This window comes from Macrobrachium nipponense, chromosome 3 (genome assembly GCF_015104395.2).
Source record: "Macrobrachium nipponense isolate FS-2020 chromosome 3, ASM1510439v2, whole genome shotgun sequence".
Taxonomy (NCBI): domain Eukaryota; kingdom Metazoa; phylum Arthropoda; class Malacostraca; order Decapoda; family Palaemonidae; genus Macrobrachium; species Macrobrachium nipponense.
In genome coordinates this window covers 100,682,729-100,695,021 of record NC_087202.1, presented here as the reverse complement: position 1 = coordinate 100,695,021, position 12,293 = coordinate 100,682,729, and the positions used below count along the sequence as shown (strand labels likewise).

At 35.7% G+C, this 12,293-nt stretch overlaps 1 protein-coding gene across 1 annotated transcript; it reads right to left on the bottom strand.

The window, feature by feature from the left end:
* Positions 1 to 4,919: 4,919 nt before the first annotated feature.
* Positions 4,920 to 11,706, bottom strand: LOC135222257 (uncharacterized). The gene is made up of 2 exons (XM_064260373.1): positions 10,506 to 11,706; positions 4,920 to 5,511 (listed from the first exon to the last, which is right to left on the bottom strand). Exons 1-2 carry the CDS (start codon positions 11,167 to 11,169, stop codon positions 5,339 to 5,341), a joined length of 837 nt encoding a protein of 278 aa, XP_064116443.1. The 5' UTR covers positions 11,170 to 11,706; the 3' UTR covers positions 4,920 to 5,338.
* Between the last annotated feature and the right edge of the window lie 587 nt (positions 11,707 to 12,293).

The window sequence follows — 12,293 nt, the reverse complement described above, 5'->3', positions numbered from 1 at the left end:
TAGAGGAAAATGGCTCAGTTCAATGTTCAGGAATTTTTAGCAGCCCCTTCCATCCAAGTTTTGTCTGAAACCACTCTGTCTAGAGCACAGTGGAGCGCTTTAGCAGAGGCATGTGATGGTCATGTGTCTACTAGTATGGTAAAGGCACAAATAAGATGTATTGCTATGGAATCATTGATAAACTCTGGTAGAATAACTGATGAAGATGAGTTAGAATTGGCTCAAGAGTTGTTGAATGTAGCACGTGCTGATCTCATAAATAAGCAAGCAGAAAAGAAAGAGAAAAGTGATGCAGAGTTAGAGCTTAGACGCATTGAAGCAGAAGAGAATTTGATTAAGCTAAAAATGCAAGCTGAAAGAGAGAGAATGCAAGCTGAAAAAGAAAGAATAGACAGGGAAACAAGAAAGAAAGAGAAAGAGAAGAAGAAAAAGCAGCAGCAGAAAGAGGAAAGAGAGAGGATAAAAGAGGAAAGAGAAATTGCAAGACATGAAAGGGAAATGGAATTAATAAGAGCTAGATCCACATTACCTGTAACACCGTCTAACCCTAACCAAGGTAATCAAGACCCTGTATTTGATGTAGTGAGAGTACAGAAGTTAATCCCTAAGTTTACTGAAGAAGCTCCAGATGAGTTTTTTGATCACTTTGAGAAAGTGGCTTCAGGTATGGGATGACCAGAGGATAAATGGTCAGTTTTGCTACAAAGTGTCTTGATTGGCAAAGGGAGAAGTGCTTATCTAGCCTTAACAGCTGATCAGTGTAAAGACTACAAGGTACTTAAACACAGTGTGCTACAAGTTTACCAGATGACCCCAGAGTGCTACAATGAGAGATTCAGAAATTTGAGAAAAGATGAGAAGGGAACATTCTTAGATTATGCTTACAAAGTGAGAAAAGGTGTTTCAAACGTTGGGTAGAAGCTGCTAAAGTTAAAACTTTTGATGAGTTAGAAGAGTTACTTGTTCTTGAACAGTATCTTAAGGGAATTCCTGAACATATAAGAGCTTATTTAAGAGAGAGAGAAGTGTAGAAACTTGACAAAGTTGCCACCCTTAGTGAAGATTACAATATAATCAGTAGTAAGCGTAATTACAATGTCAAGTACCAGAGTCAACAACGCCCAGGTTTTAAGTCTTATCCAAATAAAGGAAGAGATTTCATTCGATCATAGAACCTCGAGGCAGTTAGATCTCCCTCCCTCTCTCTCTCTCTCTCCCCCTCGACATCGAGATTATATTAACGTAATGTAAATTGGTCACTCGTAACGTTTTAGCATTTCATGTTTGATATTTCTTAGAATTTATTTAGTGTTATTTAGTTTCTTTTGTGGAATCTGAACAGACATTATTTCGTAACGGCGCCTGGTTTTTGTGAAATTGTGTAAGACAAGACTGCAGCAGAGAAAGAAATCGGTATACCAAGGTAAAGTGTGTTATATTTTTATTAGTTGCAACTAATAATGGATAGGGAGTGTGGTTAACTAATAATTGTTAGGGACAGTGAATAACTAATAACGGATAGGAATGGTGTTTAACTAATAACTAATAATTGGTTTGGTAAAAACTGTTGGTTATAGTGTTTTTGAGTGTAAAAGATTTACACTTACACATTACTGATTTTTTGTGTGTTTTGTTTGTTCCATTGTTTGTGCACTTATTCATTTTCTTATTGAAGTGTCTTTTTTATTTTATATTTTCATTTGCATTCACAATTTAGTTGACTTAGTTATTTTCATTGCTTAATCATTGCACATTTGATTAAATTTAACACTTGTGAATTAATTTGCATTTACTTAGAATTCTTTTCAAGATTTATTATTGTTTAGTACTTGTGAATTAATTTCTGATTTCAATTATTACCTAACACTTTTGAATTTTGATTGAGTTAATTTTCTTGAATTTTGTGATAAATTAATTTTGATTTAATTTTACTTAATTTGATTCAAGAATTAATTAAACTTTACTTTGTTTTCAAGTAACAGTAATTTTCCCTGATATTGTGAATTTCACTTATAAATTTTGAATTTAATAATAAATTTTTGTATTTAAAATTTTTATAAGTGTTTTCTTTATCTTACACCAGTATAAGTATATATGATTATGATTATATTGATGTTAGGTAGAATCATACAGTGGTAATTGATTTGCTTTTCTTCAATTTAATTGAAGTGACTTAGAACCAGGGAAGTACTTAGACTTCTGAAATCAGGGAAATACTTAGAGTTTGAAAGTTGTAGATGGAGTGATGCCCTTTGATTAATTTAATTACTTACAAGATTACCTCACACCTGTTTTGATTGAACTTAGTCGATTTTCTGCTATACTGGTAAGTGTTAAGGGATCACTGTTGCCTTTAGAGTATTCAGTCGTTTAAACGTGTTATGAGGGTTCAGGTGTCTGGCTTTTTGTGAGGTAATGTTTGATGCATGGTAACCAGATACTTGGCACTTCGTAACAATATATATATATATATATATATATATATATATATATATATATATATATATTATATATATATCATAACTACATTGTCATGCTGGATGATACTCGTAACTCACAGTCCAAGCGCTTAGGGGGCTATGCCCTAAGTTTTATAATCCATTAATCCATTGATTATGCTGAACTTTATTGAAAGTGAAGGAAATATGAAATAATAAAAAATAAACATTGTAATACAAAATTCTGTAAAAGGATATGCTGATTTTTGTTTAAGATTAAGCCAGCCTTGTGTGACTCTGGGTCTTGCGCTTTGAGCAGACCAAAAGTGAAGAAATTTCGATGGCAATAGAGAAAATAGAATTTCTGCATGAGCAAAGGTAAAAGTGGAATCAAAAGAACACACTCCCAAAGTAACTTTTATTCATTTTCACCATCATCATCCAAGTATAGGTCTTCTATATCTACGTCATCTCTTCTACAGGCTCCTGAATGTCAGATGATCAGTTCCCATCCTCCAAGTCTTGAGATCTTTGGTTTCAACTGCTATGGTCCCCTATTCACAATGCATTATAGCTCCATGACATGGTGTTTTTTGTAAACGACTTTTAAATCGGCATCTGGATTTCCATGCCACTAAAGCGCTGAGTGTTGCAAACTTCGTCCTAATTTTCGGAAGTGCTGTGCATCGCCGTATGTGTTTCATTAACTTTTTTACTCAAGAAAATGAGGTTAAAGCTGGACTTACCCACCCAACCATCTGCAGTGTATCAGTGACTTAGGTATAGCGTGCGTATCCTCCACTATACTTTATCAATGGTTTTTGACGTATGGTCAAAGGTCATTTTAACCATCCTGGGCAATACGAAACTTTTCAGAGTAAATTGATATATTGTATGACGATAACAGTTTTTTTTTAATAATTGTGTTTTAACTTGTTCGAAACGGTCTATTTTCTAAGAGTAAATGGCTCAGTTAAGCATATCTGTCAATTCAGTGTACTACCATAAATTAGGATACTGTTAGAAACACTCAGTACTTTAGTAGCATGGAAAGCCATATGTCAGTTTAAAAGTTGATTACGAAAAACCATGTTTCATGACCTCTAGAATGCATAGTAGTTGATCGAGCGCTAAGAATCAAAATAGTAGTTTCAGCTCTGTTAAGTTTAGACAAAATCTCTAACAATGTCTTTATTTATTGACTTTGACTGTACGGATTACAATATTTAGATTATCATCCATTTAAATTTTATTGTACAATAGGGTCAAATATTTGTGTTTCTGCGATCGTTATCATACTACTGGGAACCCTTCCATTAAGTCTGATGTCACAGTTCACGTCACATCTATAACTTCCCTCTGGTTGGATACTAAATTTAGCTGAGGTTCCTTTTAAATTTCTTTGAAGTACTCCAATAAGAGACTTGGTTATCCTCTGCCTACTAAGAAAATTGCAAGGAGCGTAAAATAGAGCCGCCAGATTATTAAAAGGATTACATTACCGTGACAGAATAACCCCGGCACTAATCGAGCTACTTTGGCTCTTAATAAAAGCTAAAGTAGAATACAAAATACTTCTTACAGTCTTTACAGCACTAAAATATGGGGAACCAACATATACATATAATATATATTATATATATATATATATATATATATATATATATATATATATATATATATATATACATACGTATATATATATATATATTATATATATATATATATATATATATATATATATATATATCGTTATATACATATATATATATATATATATATATATATATATATATATATATATATATATATATATATATGAATAATTCTCACTCGAACCGTGATCCATTTATATATCAATTCAAGCTACAAATGTCCTTTAATATCTAAATTCACTTTACCTCCCAAATGATATATTTTCATATATGTACCGAAGGGGAATTTTTTAATTGATAATAATTTCGTCCCCCCATTGGACGGTGGTTCGATCCCATGGGGGGACGAAATTATTATCAATTAAAAAATTCCCCTTCGGTACATATATGAAAATATATCATTTGGGAGGTAAAGTGAATTTAGATATTAAAGGACATTTGTAGCTTGAATTGATATATATATATATATATATATATATATATATATATATATATATATATATATGTATTATATTTACACACACACACATATATATATATATATATATATATATATATATATATATATATATTGTGATGGCTGGCTTGACCACCACACAAAACACTAAACTTTTATGAAATAGTATTCACCAAAATACCATACTAAGTCCACAAAAGGTGGAATAGTATCCAACTTCAATAAGAGTGCAAAGTCAATTCAAGGGGACAAAGAAAATACTACAAAAATATACTTAATTTTAATACACAACTTTCAGATAGAAATAACACCTGAACCTCAACAATACAATAATTAATGAGAAACACTCACTCTTAAACTCCCTGCAAAGAAAACAATTACACAATTAAAGAAAGGTCCTCAACACATACATACTAAAAGGGGAGAGGGTCCAGAAAGGAGGAGGCAAGCGAAAAGTAAGAATATCCTAACAAATACAATCTAAATATCCCTAACAAGTTCCTCAAACGACTTTATAAGTCTCCTCTTAAAGGACAATAAACTCCACGTCTGGAGGTTTAATCTGGGTGGCAGGGAAAATTGATCCGAAACTATGGTGTTGGAAGGCTTTCACAAGCTCCACTTATGACGTCAGCAGAGGATCACAGGTCGTGATCTCGATAAATAATTATAGGTATAAATATTATTACCTTGGGACAGAGAGGTCCCCTTGGCTTTTACTGAACCAAGGGCAGTACACAAAATGCAGAATAAAAGGTTCTTGCTGCAGAGTAAGGATATCCAAAAAGCTATACAGCTTCAAAACGTAGCTCTGCAATGTGGCGAGGAATAAATATAGTTCCAACAGCAATAATCGTGCCCTTCAAGGTTGGAGGCTCAGAAACACACTGAGGCAAACTCCTCCAAGCGTAAATCTCCATCCCTCGGATAACGAAGGATCGCCGCCACGTAACCAACACAACTTGAAAATGTAAAACAGTCGTTAGCCAATAATAAACACAAGATAACCACCGTGAGGAGACAAAAAGCTAATAAAGAAAGAATACAACACTTCTATACTTAACATTAAAAATCTAAAAACTTAAATAATTTAGAAATTAATGATAACTAAGTTACACCTCCTCACCCGACCAAAAAAAAATTTTTTCCAAAAAAAAAAATTTTTTTTTTTTTTATAAAGTACGTTAACATCTAACTACAATATATATGTTATCACATACTGAAATAATAAAATAACATTCAAAAATAGTCATTAAACAAACTGCAAAGAGCAAAATATTCTCATAAAAAACATGACCTAAACAAAAGGAAAGTGGGTGGCAAGTACCAAGGATAGCAGCTCACAAGGATAGCAGTATATAAGGATAGCAGCATATAACAAATACCAACAACCTCATAAGCTTAATACTATTCACAGGAAAAGTTTCCAAAACCAGAAACTCTCAACATCACCATTCGATAAATAAATACCCAACCTAAGAGTTTCACATCACTCACACCATTACTAAACTTAAGAGCGAGTCATGGCTCTAACAACCGGATTCTGTTTATATAGTCCAAAGGCAATAACCTTTTCCACACTCAATACACTGTTCAATTTCAGGGATACACTTCACTCACTATCAATAAATGTTGGGCTCAAAAACCACTGTCTATTTCAGTGTTATATCACACTTATCACCATAGTGTCCAATACATACACACACACCGAACGACACAGAGAAGACCACCACAAGACTCCCCTGCGCAAACAAACACACAAAATCGATGAAGCGTAATTATTAGCCTGAAAATACAGAATAACCGGATTAGTGCCTATCTCTTTTCTTAGCTTATTATAAACCTTATCGTACCTGACACCTCAAAACCTTAGACCACCTATTTAATCAACCATTAGCAAATACCAGTGATCACCCTCACCTTTTAACCTTAAATATCCCGTATACTACACCTAAAACATTATCGTCCTCTGTAAAGAAACCATGATTAATAAATCTTAAATATACATTTGTTTCTACTCACTACGTGCCCACTTCAACAGCACACACACCATAACTAGAACGATACAGATACTACCTTTAATAACTGCATAGCCCTCTGCCAATAACCACTATTCAACGCTGCGAGAGAGAAAATCGGCAACAACATTATCTTTTCCTGGGATGTGGGAAAATTCTAAATTCCACTCTTGCAGCATGAGACTCCACCTCATCAATCGTTGATTTTTATTCTTGTATCTGCTGATGAAGGTCAGGGGATTATGATCCGTCAAGACCTTAATAGGTGTATCTGTGGAGGAGAGATAAACCTGAAAATGGTTAATAGCAAATACTAAAGCAAGAGTCTCTTTCTCCACAGTGGAATACCTACGTTGGGCGGAGGACAACTTTTTTGAAAAGAATGCGACAGGATGAGAAACTCCCTGTTCGTCATTCTGCAACAACACCGCTCCTACACCAACGTCACTGCATCCGTGGCAAGAGAAAAAGGACGTTCAAAATCAGGAGCCCTCAAGACAGGGAAATTAATTAGTACTCTTTTCAAATTATCAAATGCCTTTTGTGTTTCATCAGTCCAGACAAAAGCTACCTTCTTTTTTAAGAGATTAGTCAAAGGATCGGCGATGTCAGAAAAATTTCTAACAAACCTTCGGTAGTAGCCACCTAACCCAAGGAATTTTCTGACATCCCTCCTGCACTTTGGGACTAACATTTTTTCAATACATTCGATATTTGCTTGCTTGGGAGCAACTTTACCATTACCAACTTCATGACCCAAATATACAACCCTCGCCTTTGCGAATTCACTTTTCTTTAAATTAATTACTAAACCTGCTTTCTTCAAAACACCTCAAACAGTGCCCTAATACGTTTTAAATGTGTTTCCCAATCATCACTATAAATAACAATATCATCATAAAAACAACACACCCTTCTAAACCATAGACTAAAGTATTCATTAACCTCTGAAAGGTGGCAGCCGCGTTCTTCATACCAAACGGCATCACTTTACATTGAAACAGTCCCTGTGGTGTTACGAAAGCAGACAAGGCCCTTGCCCGCTTCGAAAGAGGAACCTGCCAATAACCTTTCAGCAAATCGAATTTACTAATGTATTTGGCCTTACCCATACGATCAATACAATCCTCAATTCGAGGTAATGGATAACAATCAGACTTAGACAATTCATTCAATTTACGGTAATCAAAACATAACCTGAAATCCCCGTCGGGTTTCTTTACCAATACAACAGGTGATGACCAAGGACTTTGACTAGGTTCAATTAGGTCATGTTTTAGCATATAATCAACTTCCTTCGCTACAACCTCATTTTTGAAGGGATTCAACCTGTAAGGAGATCGTTTCACAGGAGTGGCGCTACCTACGTCCACGTCATGCTCAAGGACAGAAGTCCTTCCCGGTACATCCGAAAATAATTCCTTATAATTAAATACCAATTTCTTTAAAGACCTTTGTTCTTCATTACTTAAATGAGAAAAACCATTCCAGAAAAATTTGTCAAAGAATTCTTATTATCCGAACGCCATTCACTTCCATTAAAACAATTATCATCAATACTTTCACCCTCTGAAAAAGAAAAATGGTTATCGTTCTCGGAAACTACAGCATTCCCTATGGTTGCATATAAGCCTTCAACATATTTACGTGACAAAGCTGAAAAGGTTTCCTTCTCTCGGGAGTCTCTACTAAATAATTAACTTCACTAATTTTTTTCAAAATCTTCCAAGGACCTGAAAAAGAAGCTTTCAATGGATTTCCTGGAATGGGTAACAAAACCAAAACTTTGTCGCCTACCGCAAGTCACGGACTTTAGACCTTCTGTCAAAAAGTACTTCATTCTTTTTTGGCTACACAATAAATTTTCACCTGCAAATTTCCAAGCCTTGGTTAACTTAATCGCCTAGATTAGACACATAATCTAATAAATTGATCTCAGGGACGTCTCCCTCCCAGGACTCTCGAACAACATCGAGAGGACCTCGAACACAATGGCCAAACACAAGGCTGAAAGGCGAAAAACCTAAAGACTGACTTGGGACAGAACGAAAAGCGAACAACAAATAAGGTAATTCCTTATCCCATTCAGAACCATTGATCAAACAATACTTCTTTACCATAGATTTCAGGGTTTGATGAAATCTCTCCAGAGCTCCCTGACTTTCTGGATGATATGGAGAAGAGGTCACATGTTTTATATTTAACTCTGCCATTTTATCCCTGAAATATCTGCTAACAAAATTAGACCACAATCAGACTGAATTATTTTAGGCATCCCAAACCTGGTGAAAAGTCAATTAGTACATCTACAATTTTAACAATTTTTATAGTACGTAGTGGTATTGCCTCGGGATATCGAGACATTCTATCCATGATAGTCAAAATATATTCATTTCCACTATATACGAGTCCTTGGTAATGGTCCAACAATATCAATAATGACCTCCTTGAAAGGTTCGGAAACCACTGGAATAGGACATAGAGGCGCTTTTGGAATAAGCTGATTGGGTTTACCGACCTTCTGACAGACATCACAGCTATTGACAAATTTCTTTACGTCCGCCTTCAACTTCGGCCAATAATAATTCATTAGCAACTTGCCGGAAGTCTTATGAATGCCAAAATGTCCGGCCAAACCACTTTCATGCGCCAATGATATCAACTCATTCCTGTAAACGAATGGAACCATTATCTGTTTCAAAATTTCATAATCAATATTATCAGCCTCCATAGGCCTACTCAACCTATATAAAATATTATTAATTATCTTAAATTTGGGACCAGTTATATCAGACACCTCACCTGACTCAATAGGGAGATCCCGAAAATCCTTTTTCTGAGCTTTGATAAGCTCTTCAGTGGTCCAATTCAGTTTGTCCTTCAAAATCCCAAGATCTACAACTACGCTATCACTACGTTCTAAACTACTTAAATCTAGATCAATTGTTGACTCTGCAGCGTCAACAATTCTAGCACTAGAACGAGTAACTGCTGCTACCTCACTATCAGGATTTATCAATATGGGATAGGTATTATTCTTAAGAGCAACGTCATTCCCTATCACAACATCAACATCTTTAACCGGAAATTTATCAACAATGGCCAATTTCAAATTCCCTGCAAAGGAAGGGCAAATTAAATTAAAATTTTCAATAGCATAAGACTTTACCGTATCAGGAAAACCAGACAATAACACGAATTCCTCACTTTCAGGAACAAAATTACACGGCAATGCCTCCCTAAGGATCAAAGACTGAGCTGCTCCAGTATCACGCAAAATACGTACTCGTCTTTTCTCGGACGAATTTGGGGATGAGACACTACCGAAGGACAAATACTTATCAAAACAGCCATGTAGTCATTGGTCAGTGGACCTTGTTGGGATAGGTTCTCTCTCTCTCTTTTCCACACCCATCACTGGCCTACCATTAGCATTTTGCGATTTTCTAAACGCATAACACAAGCTCTTTACGTGCCCCTTCTTATTGCAAAAGAAGCACGTCAATGTCTTCAATTTCTCTGGATTGTATATATTAGGTCTATTACCTCTGTTAGGAGAAAAATTAATATTAGTATTAGCATTACCCTGATATTATTACCTCTATAATTATTTCTAGTAAACATCCTAGCATTATTATTGTTAGAATTATTATTCCTACCTACTTTAACCCAACTAGACTTCACATTTGTCGTTACTCCCCCTAACTCACTCTTATGAGACAAATAATATTCATCACTAGCGATGGCTACCTCCTGAAACGGTCTCGAGTTTTAACCTTCGAGGTGGACCTTCAGTTTATCCGGGACACACCTCTTAAACTCTTCCACCAACATTAATTCCTTCAATTTCTCAAAATCGACCACTTCCTTGGACTTGAGCCAATCACTAGCATATTGTTCTTCGACCTTGCAAATTCAACAAAAGTTTATCCCTTACTCTTTTCTAAGTTCCTGAAGCGCTGCCTATAGGCTTCAGGGACTAACTCATAGGCCTTCAAGACAATAGCCTTCACACTCTCATAATCTGATGACAGATCCTCCTCCAGAGTTACATACACCCTCTGAGCTCTTCCAACCAATTTACTTTGTATAAGAGTGGTCCAATACTCTTGGGGCCACTCCAACCTTGCTGCAATCCTCTCAAACGATACAAAAAACTCTGCTACATTATTTTCCTCAAATTTAGGCACAAATTTGAGAGCCTGCGCTAAATTAATAGCAGGCGTTACTGACCTATTTGGGAAAGGGGGAGGGGAAGATGAGGAACCTGTGTCTCTCATGGCAATCTCATGCTGCCTCTCTTTTTCTCTTTCCTCTGCCTTAAACTTTTCTATTTCAAACTCCATCTGCCTCAGAGCAATTTGCCTATCCAAAATTTCTACAGACAACAGTCCTTTATCAGGTTTCACTTCTTGTTCCCCACCTGCCTTTACAGTTTTAACATATTCATAAATTTGCAATAGCAATACACCCTTTCTTATGGACACTTCATATTCCAATTCAAAATGCTGCGCTACAATTTCCAAGTCTTCCCTATTCAACTCTGCAAGCCTCTCTTGCCACCCCTCTCCGCTAAGGAGTTCTAATACATTAACAACCATAATGACCACTATTATTCACACAGAATACTAAATTTACACAAGACAACCACGAGGAGGTGAAAATATGCTGCCTGAAAAATAACCCCAAGAATTAACTTTGCACATACACAGGTGAATACTTAGGAACGAAAGATCCTGTCAAAACGGTCGCCACTTGTGATGCCTAGCTTGACCACCACACAAAACACTAAACTTTTATGAAATAGTATTCACCAAAATACCATACTAAGTCCACAAAAGGTGGAATAGTATCCAACTTCAATAAGAGTGCAAAGTCAATTCAAGGGGACAAAGAAAATACTACAAAAATATACTTAATTTTAATACACAACTTTCAGATAGAAATAACACCTGAACCTCAACAATACAATAATTAATGAGAAACACTCACTCTTAAACTCCCTGCAAAAGAAAACAATTACACAATTAAAGAAAGGTCCTCAACACATACATACTAAAAGGGGAGAGGGTCCAGAAAGGAGGAGGCAAGCGAAAAGTAAGAATATCCTAACAAATACAATCTAAATATCCCTAACAAGTTCCTCAACGACTTTATAAGTCTCCTCTTAAAGGACAATAAACTCCACGTCTGGAGGTTTAATCTGGGTGGCAGGGAAAATTGATCCGAAACTATGGTGTTGGAAGGCTTTCACAAGCTCCACTTATGACGTCAGCAGAGGATCACAGGTCGTGATCTCGATAAATAATTATAGGTATAAATATTATTACCTTGGGACAGAGAGGTCCCCTTGGCTTTTACTGAACCAAGGGCAGTACACAAAATGCAGAATAAAAGGTTCTTGCTGCAGAGTAAGGATATCCAAAAAGCTATACAGCTTCAAAACGTAGCTCTGCAATGTGGCGAGGAATAAATATAGTTCCAACAGCAATAATCGTACCCTTCAAGGTTGGAGGCTCAGAAACACACTGAGGCAAACTCCTCCAAGCGTAAATCTCCATCCCTCGGATAACGAAGGATCGCCGCCACGTAACCAACACAACTTGAAAATGTAAAACAGTCGTTAGCCAATAATAAACACAAGATAACCACCGGTGAGGAGACAAAAAGCTAATAAAGAAAGAATACAACACTTCTATACTTAACATTAAAAATCTAAAAACTT

Bases quoted from the DNA above. Each gene is read 5' to 3' on its own strand.
- LOC135222257 (XM_064260373.1), bottom strand. From the start codon at position 11,169: ATGGTTGTTAATGTATTAGAACTCCTTAGCGGAGAGGGGTGGCAAGAG. The intron at 5,512-10,505 runs GTAAGGGATAAA...TACATTTTCAAG, and splicing joins CTTCAGGAACTTAGAAAAGA to TTGTGTTGGTTACGTGGCGG.